Below are 14,897 nucleotides of genomic sequence, written 5' to 3'. Positions count from 1 at the left end.
TGATACACACACATTAATTGGATTAAAGGCTGGCTATCCAATAGATCTCAAAATGTAACTGTAGAAGGGGAATCCCCATTGAGTGGGTGTTTCTAGTGGGGTCTCAAAGGGATTGGTTCTTGGCCCTGTGCTATTTCACATTTTTATAAAATGACTTGGAAGAAAACATAAAATTAGCACTTTTAATGTTTGCAGCTGACACAAAAATTGGGGGAGTGGCAAATAATGAAGAGGCCAGGTCACTGATACGGAGTGATCAGGATTGCTTGGTAAACAGAGCTCAAGCCAGCAATAAGTGTTTTAATATGGATAAATGTAAATGTGTACATCTGGGAACAAAGAATGTCAGCCAGACTCACAGGATGGGGGACTCTATTCTTGGACGCAGAGACTTGGGGTCATGGTCAATAATCAGCTGAACATAGGAACAAGGGAATACTGAGTAGGAGCAGAGAGATAATTTCACCTTTATATTTGGCACCAGTGTGATTGCTGCTGGAATCCTCTGCCCAGTTCTGGTGCCCACAATTGAAGAAGGACGTTGATAAATTGGTGAAGAGTCAGAGGCGAGCCATGAGAATGATTACAGGGTTACAATCTGCCTTATCATGATTGACTCAATGAGCTCAATCTATTTAGTTTAACAAAGAGAAGATTAAGGGGTGACTTGATCACACCTATATGGGGAACAAATATCTAATAAAGGGCTCTCAGCCTACCGGAGAAAGGTCTAAAATGATCCAATGGCTGGAAATAGAAGCTAGACAAATTCAGACTCGAAATAAGGCATAAATTTTAATGGTGGCCATAATTAACCATTGGAACAACTTACCCAGGGGCGTGGTGGATTCTCTATCACTGATCATTTTAAATTAAGCTTGGATGTTTTTCTAAGGGATCTGCTCCAGGAATTATACTGGGGCAGGTCTCTGACCTGTGTCATTCAGGAGGTCAGCCTACATGATCACAATAGTCCCTTCCAGCCTTGGAATCTATAAATCTGTGTTATCTTAACCTCAGCAAGGGGCTTTGGGCAGCATCCTTTAAACATGGCCTGCATTCTGTGTTCCTAGATGAATACATTTACATGTATTAAAATGCACATTGTTGGCTTGTGCCCAGTTTACCAAGTGATCCTGATCTGCCCTCTTCATTATTTACCAGTCCCCCAGTTCTTTTGTCATCTGCAAACTTTATCAGTGATGATTTTCTCTTTTCTTCCAGTTCATTGATCAATTCGTTAAACGGTATAGAGCCAGGAACAAATTTCTGCCAGACCCCACTGGCTCAATTATGATTCTCTGTTTACAATTACATGGTGAGACTTATCAGTTGGCCAGGTTTTAATCCATTCAATTGTGTCATGTTAATTTGATATTGTTCTAGTTTTTTAATCAAAATGTCATGTGGCTCTTTCCAACCTGCCACAGTCTCTTTTATGCACTCCCAGGGTCAGAGTTTCTGAAGATTTTGGAACTTGCAATCAGGTGGCTTGAACTGCCTTCTGGCTACAGCTGAGGAGAGAGAATGTACTTGAAAATAAACAAACCCCTCAGTGGCTTGTGTGGTGCCTCTACAAATGAGATGCTGCTCAAAGTTTTATTATGGAAATTTTGTTCTGTGACAAATATGTTATGAATGACTTTGACTTGAAAACATGCCAACATGTATGTTCTGCTATCACAACTTTCAATGACTTTAACTTGCTGCGAACATTCTTGTGATAAATCATGGAAAAACTGACTTGTGCTATCTTTAGTCACTGCAATGTTTCACTCTCACAAGTCACTCACAGCTCTAAAAATACAGTTTATATCATTGGATTCTTGGAATTCCTTCAGTTCTTACAGTCAGATTAAAGTGGCATTAAAGTCAGGCTGTGAGGTTCAAGACTGCAGGCTGATATTTCATTGGGGATTAGCTATCACTTGGGTTCAATACATTGTTTGCAATATTAATTTGATTTGGATCTAAAGCTAATTTGGAAAATCTTCCTGCAGATGTACCTCTTACCTGGCTATGGGGAACCAGGGCCAGAATGAGCTTGGGACAAGACAGTAATTTAATAACCACACTTGGATTCCTATATATCTTTAAACTGAAACACATGCACACAGGGTAGACTGCTCGCCAGGAGATCAGTGAAGAGAAGATTTGGGGAGCTCAGGTTACCCCTCAAAAGCAACAGAGAGCAGGTCCCTTTTTGCCTGAGGTGTATCATTTTGTGTTGAGTTTTGGGGTCAGAAGTCTATATATTGTTTTTCTAATGTTTTATCAAAGGGACTTTGTCATTGATTCAAAGGCACCACCAGCAAGATAGCCCTGACCTTCCAACAGCAGGCGTTTTCTGGATTTGATTACCAGCTCTCCAGTGCTTGATAGTTTGAGCAGAATTTAATGCTTTCTAATTTTCCTTGATAGGGACCATGAAGCACATTGTGTTCTTTATCCCAACTGGCAGCGCAACAAAGCTCAGCAATAAAAAGCCTCATTTGTGTAATAAACTGTTGTACAATCGACTACTTATGAACAAGGTCCCTGAAAATGTGCAACCTTTCTGCACATTATGCTAAACACAAACCAGATGGGCATTTCCAAATTCTCCTCTCTGTTGCAGGGGGGCTGAGGAGCTGGTAGTCAGAGGGTCTATTTCACTAGACAAATAAACAACAGAATCTGACTGTGTTTCTCTCCAGAATCTGCAACAGGAAACCTGCATGGAAGATGTTATGCACCATGCAGGCAAAATCCTGCTGAGTGTGTGTGGTCGCTCGTGGCCTGACCAGAAAGGGAAGGGCAGGGCACAGGGGAAGGCAAATCTGCATCTAATACTTTGCCTTCCCTTTGCCATGGGAGGGATGAGCACAACTCCTCATGCACTGAGCAGCCCTCAGAAATACTAAGAGTTTCTCAAGAAGCTGTTTGACGTGGTGCATCACTTACAAGTCCTGAGAATCCTTGCGTTCTTGTGACAATCAGTGATACAATGAGATCATTGCTGGAGAGATCAATCTAAAAACAAACAGGCTGACTTCAGGGCGGAGCATTGTTCATACAACTCGCATCCCAAACGTTGGCCTACAGCCACAGAATCATACAAGAGAATCAAAACTGGGAGTAGAAGAGAAAGAGTAATGGAGAGGCATGGAATAGGGAGAAAGGGCACTTCCACTGGGGCTTGAAATGAGCAGGAGAAGACATGAGGGGAGACACTGGGAAGTGTTCCCACAGCGGGACCTGCAGAGGCGAAGAATTAGCAGTGCAGCAATTGTGTGATGGGACAGAAAGAGAGCCATTACTAAATAAACAGAGTGAGCAGAGAGGGGGAGAGGTGAGACATGGCCCATGCAGGGGCTGAGCAAGTCTGAACATGGCCTGAAAGCGAGGAGCACAATTCTTAAGTGGATCCTGAGAGGAGCACTTCAAGAGAAGGCAGGATACCGACCCAGTCAATCTGCTGCCGCAGGTCTACAGTGCCCATAAAGAATGGAGTGCTAGACCTCAGGAGAGGCACCCAGGACTTTCCTCAGCCATGCTCAGCTAAAGAGAGAAAACAATTTATCTTTGGACCTAGCAACTGTAAATAAGGCTGTAGACAGGACTTCCCTAAACCATCCTTTCAGGTCCTCTCCAGTGAGGCAGGGAAGCTGAGCACTCAGGAGAGGAGCTGATATGTGGGCCTGCAAAGGACATGCATTCCAAGAACGCCAGTAATAGGGCTGCAGCTTCCTTGGATACCATGATCAATGGGACCCCTCCTCTCCAGAGCCCATGGGAACAGGGCCCCTCATCTCCAGAGCCCATGGGAATGGGGCCTGTCAGGGTTCCCTCCCCATTCTGAACTCTGGGGTACAGATGTGGGGACCCAGAAGAAAGACCCCCTAAGCTTATATTCCACCATCTTAGGTTAAAAACTTCCCCAAGGCACAAATTCCTTTCCTTGTTCTTGGACAGTATTGCTGCGACCACCAAGTGATTTAAACAAATATTAATGGAGGGGGCCACTTGGAACCCTATTCCCCCCAAAATATCCCACCAAGCCCCTTCACCCCCTTTCCTGGGGAGGCTTGAGAATAATATACCAACCAAATAGGTTAACAAGGTGAGCACAAACCAGACCCTTGGGTTTTTAGGACACTAAAAACCAAGCAGGTTCTTAAAAGAAGAACTTCATAATAGTAAAAAAAAAAAAAAAAGTAAAAGAAGCACCTCTGTAAAATCAGGATGGAAGGTAATTTTACAGGGTAATAAAAAGGATTAAAACACAGAGGATTCCCCTCTAGGCTCAACTTTAAAGTTATGAAACAGGAATAAACCTCCCTCTTGGCATAGGGAAAATTCACAAGCTAAAACAAAAGATAATCTAACACATTTCCTTGCTGTTACTTACAATTTATGTAACTTTAGATGTATCGTTTCAGTAGGAGCTGGATTACCTGCTTGGTCTCTCTCTTTGTCTCAGAGGGAACACAAAGAGAGCACAAACAAAACCTCCCCCTTCTCTCCTCCCTCTCCCCCCCCCCCCGTCCCCGATTTGAAAGTATCTTCCTTCCCCATTGGTCCTTCTGGTCAGATGCCAGCTAGGTTAACTGAACTGATTAACTCCTTACAGGTAAGTGATTCTGTACATCTGGCCAAGAGGGATTTTATATTACTGCATACATAAAGGTTGTTACCCTTCCCTTTATATTTATGACAGGGCCCCACTCCTCTCCAGAGCCCATGGGAACGGGGCTCTTATTTGCTCCAGTGCCTAGTGAATGGGGCCCTTCTCCTCTCCAGTGACCTACAGAACAGGGCCCCTCTCCTCTCCAGAGCCCTTGGGAATGCATCCCTGTCTGCATATCCCCCTTGAGAGCTAGAAGTGCAAGTTGCTACAGGTTGTGCATAGAGTCAACGCTCCCTAGGGGTCTGTATCAGGGTCATATGGCTGGTGCACTGGGCACAGAGGGGAACCTGTTAACCAGACACACTCATTTCTACTTAGTTTGAAAAAAACAGGGCTTTGAATTATGGCAAGTGCTGTCATTTGGAATAGTGAGCTGAGCAGGTGCACGTGTAACTGATGTGGTTTACATAGTGCAACAGTTTATTTTCAAGTCCAAAGAGAGAGAGAGAGAGAGAGAGAGAGAGAGAGACCACAGTAAGTGGGTGGAGAGATGCCTTTGTCTGAATCATCTGTGTCCCTGCTCCTGTGCAGAGAGCCAAGCTGGGACAGTGTCCAGAGACAACCAGCAGAAGTAGGTGAGCATCTTTGTGAATTTCTTGATGCTTTACAGAAAGCCACTATAGTGGCTTTTCATGTCCGACACATACTGAGTCCTAGCCATGCTCAGGGGAAAATGTGCTAATATGGGAGCTGCTGCGCCCCAGCCACACTTCCAATGTCCTACTCTCGGCAAAGAGCCACGGTTTCGAAAGCACCTAGGTGACTTAAGAGCCTAGGTCCCATTTTAAAAAGTGACGTAGGGCCAGATTTTTAAAGGGATTTAGGTGCCTAAAAATGCAGGTAGATGACTTGTGGCTTTTACAAATGGGTCTGAGCAAGGTGGGCACCTAACTGCTAGTGACTTCCCTTTGGATGATTTGTATTTAGTCACTTGCATTTCTAAAGATGCCCATCAGCCTGCACTGTCCTGTGCATCCCCTGCCAGCACTGACAGTGAGAATGTCCACTAAGGCACCTCATGGAATGCCTGCAGTGACTTCTGGGTGACCCCATTGACTGCAGTGACTTCTGGGTGACCCCATTGACTGCAGTGATCCCTGGCGACCCATTGCCTGAAGTGACCCCTGGGTGACCCCGTTGCCTGCAGTGACCCCTGGTGACCCATTGCCCGCAGTGACCCCATGGTAATCCCATTGCCTGCGGCAATTGTTGGATGACCCCATTGCCTGCAGTGACCCCTGGGTGACCCCATTGCCTACAGTAACCGCTGGGTGACCCCATTGCCTGAAATGACTGTTGGGTGACTTCACTGTCATCAGTGACCCCTGGTGACCCATTGCCCGCAATGACCCCTGGTGAACCCATTGCCCACAGTGACCTCAGGGTGACCCCATTGCCCGCAGTGACCCCTGGTGAACCCATTTCCCACAGTGACCTCAGGGTGACCCCATTGCCCGCAGTGACCCCTGGTGAACCCATTTCCCACAGTGACCCCTGGGTGACCCTACTGCCCTAAGTGACCCCTGGCTCATTGCTTTCCATGACCCCTTAGTGCCCCCATTACTCTCAGTGACCCCTGACTCCTGGGCAGCTGCATTGCCCACAGTGACCCCTGAGTGGCCCCCCTACCCTAAGTGACCCCGGATGGCCCCACTGACCCCTGTGTGGCTCAGTTGCCAGCATGGCTTTCCGGGTTTTGCACAGGTGTATCTGTCTGGAACTTAGCAAACGATTCTGCTGCTGCTGCACAAGAAAGTGCAGCCCCGTCACCCAGGCTCGGAGCCAGGCAGGCTCTGCAGGCGAATGGGAGTAAAACTCCTTGGAAACATATGTTGCTCACCGCAGCCAGGGGTGCTGGACGGGGCTGTTTCAATACAGTCCCTGTTCGGAGTGGATCCTGCAAAGGGCCGAGCACCCTCAGTGCATCATGACCCAGATGTGCAGCTCCGGGTGTGACATTTTTGAGGGTGAAAGTCACTTCTTTTCGTCCATGGCCTCCCAGTAATGTGTGTGTGGCCAGGGGCTGGGGGTCAGGGGTCAGAGGGGAAGTTAGTGACCTTCTCTCACCAGCCAAGCCCTACTGTGGCTGGGGGGCTACAGGGAGGCAATGGTCCCCTGCCAGAAATACTCCCCTGCCCCCACAAAGATATCAGTCTCTGCCCCCCTCCTCCCTGCAGCAAGGGCAGTGGATTGCCTCTGCTGGGGAAGCCAGCCATGGCAAAGGGACCTCCTGTGTCCCATAATGGCTGGGGTCTCTCTTGGCAGCGCCCTGGAGATGATGGGAGTGTGGTCCAGCTGCTCACCCCCTGAAGTCAGCAGGAGGGGAGGGGAGTCACTGGGCCCTCCCCAGCAAGGGTGATTTTTCAGGCACCTGGAAAACGGGGGGAGATCTGGTGCCGGGATGGGCAGCAGGATTGAAGGCAGGAGCACTTTGGGAAGGATTGGGAGCAGGGGCAGCTAGGGGGCAGTGGGAGGGTTAGGAGCCCTACCCAGTAGCTCTCTTAGGGCTTGGGGCTCTGGGTCCCTCCCTGCAGAGTGGATCATGCCAGTCTCCGTGGGGCAGAGAGATGCTGTCAGAGACACTTCTGCTCCACACCAGGAGGACACACAGGCTATGGGGAGGAGCAGCCACTCCTCTTCTTCCCTCCCCAACCCACAAATTTAAAGGGCCAGCTGTCAGCCTCTCTCATCAGCTGTGCATGAGATCACAGTTGTTACATCAAAGGGAAAGGTGCATAACACTTGGCAGGTTTGCCAACACCAGCTGAAGACAAAATGTGATGAAGAGGCTCAGCTTCTCCCAAAGTTGGAGGAACAAGCTCTTTACGATGATCATTCCAGGCAATTATATGTATTTAAAATGAAAAAATAAAGAAGGTTAGGAGGACAGCAACACCCTGGCTGGCTGGCCAGGGTGTCAGAGGTGCTTACTCTTTCCTAAGGATTTCTTAAATGACCCAGCTATAAGGAGGTGCAGCTATGGAGTTGTATGCAGCCAAGAGTGCTATGACAGCACAGTATAAATATCTAGATTAGTCAGAAGGCTGACACCGGTCTCACTGTGATCAGCTGGTGCACCCTCGATCTACAAGTGCATAGTTTACTAGCAATTTTGATTGGCAGTAACTGACCTTGGCATGTGGGTGCCTAGTAATTACAGAGCTGGGAACTTTTCTGTCTTTACCTTTAAAAAAACCTTGGGAAGTTAAATGCAAAAGACTATGTGAAGCTTGCAAGGAAATGTAAATTGTGAAATTGACTATTGAAAGATCAGTCTTAACTGTGCACCCTTATGTGTACACCTTCGGTAGGAGTCTTTAAATTCAAGATCATATCTTAGGTATCTATGATTGTATGTAGAATTGGTCCCATGATATGATATTGACTGAAAAATAGCATGTGACTGATTACTTAAAAGCTCTGGGACTGATTCATCACTGCTTTACTCCAGTTTGTTGCCAGTAGAACTCCACTGGCATTAGTCAGGTTACTCCTTATTTTCCGTAATGCATGCAGTCAAAGGAGCAAGGCATTGTAACTTCAAGATTCACTTTCACATATCCTGATTTTTGAAGACTTAATGCTGAGCCCTAATGGTGCATGAAAGGAATTTTCATCATGTAATATATTAAACAGTTGCCAACTACCTTATACTGCCTAAAAGGAACAGCAAACAACTCCAGCAGGCTTTGCATAGATTGGGTTTTATTCTACTCTCACTTTACACAGGTTTCCCACAGCTGTAACTTCACTGACTTTCATAGAGTTACTCCCGATTTACACCATTCTCAGTGAGATCAGAAACTGGCCCTGTGTTATAGAGTCATAGAGTTCAAGGCCAAAAGCCCCTGCACTCTGAAACCTACAATGGAAATGAGACCAAAGTATTGCAGCCCACAGGAGACTAGACTAGTCTGTGCCACAGGCAGCCCTAGGCCCCCACTAGGGTAGGGAAATGGTTAAGTGAGAGATAGCCAGCTAATCCTGGTAAGTGACCCATACCCACATGCTGCAAAGTAGGGCAAAAAAAGCGCAAGGTCACTGCATATCTGACCTGGGGAAATACTCCCTTCCGAGCCCACATATGGCGATGAGTTAGATCCTGAGCATGTGAGCATGAACCACCCAGCCAAGCACCTGGAAGAAAGAATGGTTTATGCCAGTGGTGTGCAAACTTTTCCAGTCACACCCCTCCCCCTTCCTTTCATGGAATTTGTCACACCTCCCTTTCATTGCCAGCCTTACTTCTGTGCTGCTGCTGGCAGTAGTACTGCCTTCAGAGCTGGGCAGCTGGAGGGCAGCCGCTGCTGGCCGAGTGTTCATGTGGTTTGTGGCACAGGAGGACTATTTTTTTAATCCCACTCCTTCCTCACCCTGCAATATCTACTCCATTCTCACTTGCTCCTGCTTGTTTGTTGAATATTTATCTTACTCCCGCTATTAGGGCATGGGATCCTAGTCCCACTTCAAGGCTCTACAGTCTGCTGTGAAAAGTGCTATTTGTATGTTTGTTTTTTAAAAAGGCAAAAGGCTGAAGTTTCTTTGTACCCCCTTCAGAGAACCTCTTGCATCCCCCAGGGCTGATGGGGGGAGGTGCATCCTTCAGTTTGCACACCACTGGTTTATGTCACCTCACAACCCTGGCCCACTCTGCCCAGTGCCCCATCTCCAGCTTTGGCCATCCCTGATGTTTCAGAGGAAGGAGATAAAAAAAACCAAAAACCGCTCCCAGAATAAATGATCTGGAAAAAAGGGTAAACAGTGAGGTGGCAAAGTATGCAGATGGTATAAAATGACTCAACATAATTAAGTCCAAAGCTGGCTGCAAAGAGTTACAAAGGGATCTCACAAAAGTGGGTGACTGGGCAACAAAATGGCAGATGAAATTCAGTGTTGATAAATGCAATGTAAAGCACATTCAAAAACATAATCCCAACTATGCATACAAGATGATGGGTTCTAAATTAACTGTTACCACTCAAGAAAGAGATCTTGGAGTCATTGTGGATAGTTCTCTATAGCCACTATACAAATCCATAGTACGCCTGCACCTTGAATACTGTGTGCAGTTCTGGTTGCCCCATCTCAAAAAAGATATATTAGAATTTGAAAAAGTACAGAGAAGGGCAACCAAAGTGATTAGGGGTATGGGACAGTCTGACAGTAGCATTTAAGTCTGACATAGAAGCACTGAATTTAGGAGCAATTTCCAATCTCCCATTTACTTACAGGTTTAAAGCAATATCTTCCAAAGCATCTTCCAAAGCACCAGAGTAATACAGTTCCCATTCACTTAAATCCTGCATTAGCATCACTCCACAGCTGTCATCAAGCATGATCTTGCTCAGACAGTTCTCCCTTTTCTTACTAGAATGGAAAAGGGACTCACCGTTCTTCCTCTCAGCAAAAGGGGGTGGCTGGACTTTGGTGCATATGGTTAAGTCTTTTGTTTCTTCTGCACCCTTCTCTTTCCGTGTCTTTTCTTCTTCATACCCACGGGGTGTATTTTTCTGGTCTGAAGGCTCCTGTTGGATCACACCGTTCATCACCATGCCTGAAAGGACTGATCCAGAATCTTGCTGCTCCACTTTGAAAGAGAAAGCTTCCAGTAGGTCAGAACTCCAGAGCCAACTCTAGAAAAGACCGGAAACAGAAGAATCCTAAATCATCTGACATTTCATTGGAACAAGGAACAATGTTCGATCCCTGTGATACAAAAGAGCTGATAGACATTCACTCCAGTTCTCCACCTGCTGGAGACACTTCGAGATAGATACACACCTGGTGTAACTCCACCGCCTTCAGGGGAGTTATGCCAGCTCATCATTTGGCCCTTCTGTTCTATTTATCCAGGTTAAGGTTAGTAAATATGGTGTCACCCAGTAACAAATTCTAAGTGCTGGAGATAGGGGGGAGCTTTTTCAGATTAAATGAAAATGGTGCTAAGGCTTCTGCCATTCCACAGTGCAAACTCAGCCAAAACCTTCTGTGATGAACACAGATGTCTGGTTAGCCATAGAGCTGGGCAAATACCACGACGTCTGGCTAGCCATAGAGCTGGGCAAATATAGTAATCAAGAGTTGTGAAAATTTGTGCAAATAAAGCCTGCTGACTTGCTTCACTGGTGCCTGCAGCCCCTATATTGATGACCATTTAGATGGTGGCACTTGTATCCATAGGCAAGGAATGTTTGCTGAGAGCAAGAGCCTTTGGTCAGGCTGTGAATACATATTACTGGGAGCACAAAAGTTAATTCATCCAACAGTTAGAAAATCTCACACAGAAAAAGAGACTTTGCTTCTTTACAAAGCACAGGTTATCCAAGCCAATCAGGTAACAGAAATCAGACCAGGTGTCTTACAGAAGGCTGCCAATCGCATGCCACAAAGAGTGACTCATGATTACTAAATAAGAATAGCAATCACTTCACAAACAGTCCATGGATGAAAAGGTGTGTGCAGAAAGTATACACTGAGCAATTAGGAATAAGAAACACATTTGTAAAATCCACAGCTTGTCTGCAGATAATATATTCTCCCTGACGCAGAATCTGACTGGCTCTAGTTGAACCTGCTTTTCTTTTGAATGAAACCCTCAGGGGACAGAAGCAGGAAGCACCAGAAAGTCTGCTCTTAGGAGACATCCTGGCCAATTCTACAGCCCCAAGAAATTGATTGTTCAGGCCAGGCTTCAATAAGCATCTGAGTTTGTGGGTACTTTGTTGTACCTCTGAACCTTTGGAGGATGATTCCTGAGCCTGAGGTGAGAAAAATTCTGTTCACACTGTGGGATGCAGACCTCTGCATCTGCAGGAACAATTGATTGATACTAAGCATAGCAGTAAAAAACTGCAAGAACATTTCAACAAAGCAGTGTCCAAAAAATCCCAAGATGATAAGTGAAAGTGAATGCCAGGAAGAATCAGCCCCGGCCCCTAATGAGGCCCATCAGGAAAAAGCCGAGGAAAGCTAAAAAAGGGCATTTGTGGAGAACAAGAATAGAAAACTGCAAGATTAAGTCAGTGATAAAAGCTGGTTTGATACAAAAAAGTTCCTGAACAATTACAATTTACTGTATAAGGAAGTCAGAATAATACACTGTAAATGACACTGTCTCTTCCACATCAAGCTCCCTGAGTCCTTCTTACAGCCTGGAACTGCCCCATGCCATCTCTCCCTTTGCCCCCGCCCCCTCACACCACCTTCACGTTCACCTCCAACCCCTCTGGCCACCTGAACCACCCTCCATATGCCACAAATTTCACAATGCTTCAGCAGTCCTGTGCCACTTGCTGGTACCCGCCCCAGCTGTCAGGCATGCTCAGAGGGGCATCAGTGCTCTGGCAGAATGTCTGCCCCAGTAAACGGCCCAGTCAGATTTGCAGCCTGCCCCGAGGAAAGCTGTCTCTGCCAAAGGCTCCTGCCCTCTGACAAGCCTGTCCGAGCCAAGGTTCCTGTTCCCTGTTCACTCCTAGGGTTGCCAACCATCCCAGTTTTGCCGGGAGTCTGCCAGAATCAGGTTCTATCTCCCGGAGGCTACTGAAGCCAAACCGGGAGATTTTAGGCATTAAAAGTCTGATGGTGTAGCAGGGCTAAAGCAGGCTCCCTGCCTGCCCTGGCCTGGCGACACTCCTGGAAGCAGCCAGCATGTCCCTGCGGTCCCTGGGGGAAGGGTCTGGGGGTCTCTGCACACTGCCCCTGCCCCAAGTGCCAACTCCACAGCTCCCATTGGCTGGGAACTGCAGCCAATGGGAGCTGCGGGGGTGGTGCCTGCAGGCAGGGGCAGCGTGCAGAGACCTCCTGGCTCCCCTGCCTAGGAGCTGCTGCCAGAGGGATGTGCCAGTCGCTTTCGGGAGCTGCCCAAGATAAGCGCCACCTGGCAAGAGCCTGAACCCCTTCCCTCTTCCCACACTCCAACCCCCTACCCCAGCCCAGAGCCTGCACCCCGCACCCACTCCTGCACCCAAACTCCCTCCCAGAGTCCACACCCCGTACTCCCTCCTGCACCCAAAGTCCCTCCCTGAGCCAGCACCCCACACCTCTACACGCACCCAAACTCCCTCCCAGAGAACACACCCCACACCCCCTCCTTCGCCCCAACCCCCTGCCCCAGCCTGGTGAAAGTGAGTGAGAGTGGGGGAGAGCAAGTGATGGAGGGAGGGAGGATGGAGTGAGTGGGGAGCAGGGCATTGGAGAAGGGACAGGTGGGGGGGGCTAGGGTGTTTGCTTTTGTGCAATTGGCAGTTGGCAAGCCTACATCACAGGCAGACAGTGACATGGCTGCCATCTCCTTGGTACATCACATAGGGTTGTCAACTTTTTAATTGCACAAAACTGAAACCCTTGCCCCACCCTCTTCCTTGCCTAATCTCCAAGGCTCCTCCCTCTGTCACTCGCTGTTCCCCACCCTCATTCACTCGTTCATTTTCACCAGGCTGGGGCAGGGGGTTGGGGGGCAGAAGGGGGTGAAGGTGATGACTGTGTGGGCTCGGGGGTGGGACCAGGGATGAGGGGTGTGGGGTGCAGGAGAGGGATCCAAGGTGGGGCCGAGGGGTTCGGAGTGCAGGAGGGGGTTCCAAGCTTGGACAGGAGATTGGAGCATGGGAGAGGGTTCGGGGTGTGGGCTCTGGGAGCGAGTTTGGGTGTGGGAAGGGGCTCACAGCTGGGGTAGGGGGTTGGGACATGGTAGGGGATGTGGGGTGCGGGCTCTGGCGAGGGAGTTTGGGTATGGAAGGATGCTGTGGGCAGGGGGTTGGGGTTCAGGAGGGGTTTCAGGGTGTGAGCTCCAGGCAATGCTCATTTCAGGCAGCTCTCTGCAAGCGGCGACATGTCCCTCGGCTCCTAGGCAGAGGCATGGCCAGGCAGCTCTCCACACTGCCTCTGCCTGCAGGTGCCACTTCCGCAGCTCCCATTGGCCGTGGTTCCCAACCAATGGGAGCTCCAGAGCCAGCACATGGGGCAGGGAGAGTGCAGGGAACTCCCATGGCCATTCCTCCACCTAGGAGCCAAGGAACATGCTGCTGCTTCCAGGAAGCCTGGCAGAGTCAGATAGGGAGCCTTTCAGCCCCACAACAACCGGATTTTTAACAGCTCGGTCAGCAGTGCTGACCAGAGCGGCCAGGGTCCTTTTTCGACTGGGTGTTCTGGTCAAAAGCCAGACACCTGGCAACCCTAAAATCACAGCCCCTCCACTGCATTTACTTCCTTCAGACACCATCCACCCCTTCTCTTCAAGTGAACATTCCCAGCTCCGTAGCAACCTCCTAGACACAGCCCTTCTGTCCCAATCACCTGCCCGCCCCATGGGCCCCCTGCCACCAGTGAGCACACTTGTCTAATGGCTGTGTGGCGAGCCCCACCCTGGCTTCCCCCTACACTCCTCCCTGCAGACATGGCTGCCCCCGGGTGTGCTCACAGCCTGTATTTCAGCTTGTGATCTGCAACTCCCCTGCTCACACTTCCTCCCTGGTCTCATGTATCTGCCACCCACACAAACAACCTAGTCCCTTCGCTGATCTCTCAGCCACCTCTCCACCACAGTGTCCTGGGGTCTTTCAGACCAGGCCTCTGCTACACCCACAGTGTGGAGAACACCCTCCTTAGGGCACCACACCAATGATCTCTTTGTCGGGTGGCCCCCCTGTCCCATGCAATTCTTATTCACCTTGGCTCTGTGCAGTATTGGGTGCTTGACTGTGCCATGCTTCTCGAATGCCTCAGACCAAGCAATGCCTCCTCCCCTGCTGCCATTCCCCATCGCCCACCAGTCGGGCTGGACCTTGTGTTCCTAGCCACTTCCTTGCCACAGCCAGCCTCTGAATCCTCCCTGGACTCCTCCCTACCACATCATCACTGGCCGCCACGCGGTTGAAGGTCATCAAGAAAGATTCTCCCCAAGCGATGGCTGTAGCGCACCCATCTCCTTTTTCAGGGATGACCTGCATTTCCCCTCTCTCCCACAGTCCCAAGCTCTCCTCTGCTACCCAGCAGCTGCACTAGCTCAGCATCCCCAGTCTGGAGTCTGGCAAAGGTCCTGTCTTCAGCCTGTCACCTCATGCCCAACCTGACGGCCCTTTGGTTCCCCACACACATCAGTATCCTTCCCAGGAGCTCTCGTCCTTTCCTGGACCCACCTTCCACTACCTCTGCCATCTCCTCTTCACCCCCACTTCCATTCCACCAGGCTGGCCTCCACACCCCCTTCCACTCCGCCAGGCCGCCTCCACCC

At 48.9% G+C, this 14,897-nt stretch overlaps 1 protein-coding gene across 6 annotated transcripts in view; it reads right to left on the bottom strand.

Annotated features, from left to right (window-relative positions):
• Positions 1 to 14,897, bottom strand: part of MYOCD (myocardin) — a 480,210-nt gene that overhangs the window by 209,940 nt on the left and 255,373 nt on the right. For 5 of the 6 annotated variants that reach the window (XM_043496455.1, XM_043496456.1, XM_043496458.1 and 2 more), the window contains exon 2: positions 10,059 to 10,312. In XM_043496455.1, coding sequence (XP_043352390.1) covers positions 10,059 to 10,221 — 163 coding nt within the window. In that variant the 5' untranslated portion in view covers positions 10,222 to 10,312. Of the gene's footprint in view, positions 1 to 10,058; positions 10,313 to 14,897 lie in introns of those variants that run through there. The other variant, XM_038371459.2, reaches the window with a different exon arrangement.

The sequence above is a fragment of the Dermochelys coriacea genome, chromosome 14 (assembly GCF_009764565.3).
Source record: "Dermochelys coriacea isolate rDerCor1 chromosome 14, rDerCor1.pri.v4, whole genome shotgun sequence".
In the NCBI taxonomy this organism is placed as follows: Eukaryota; Metazoa; Chordata; order Testudines; family Dermochelyidae; genus Dermochelys; species Dermochelys coriacea.
The sequence above is the reverse complement of the archived record's forward strand: the minus strand, read 5'-3'. Positions and strand labels throughout refer to the sequence as shown.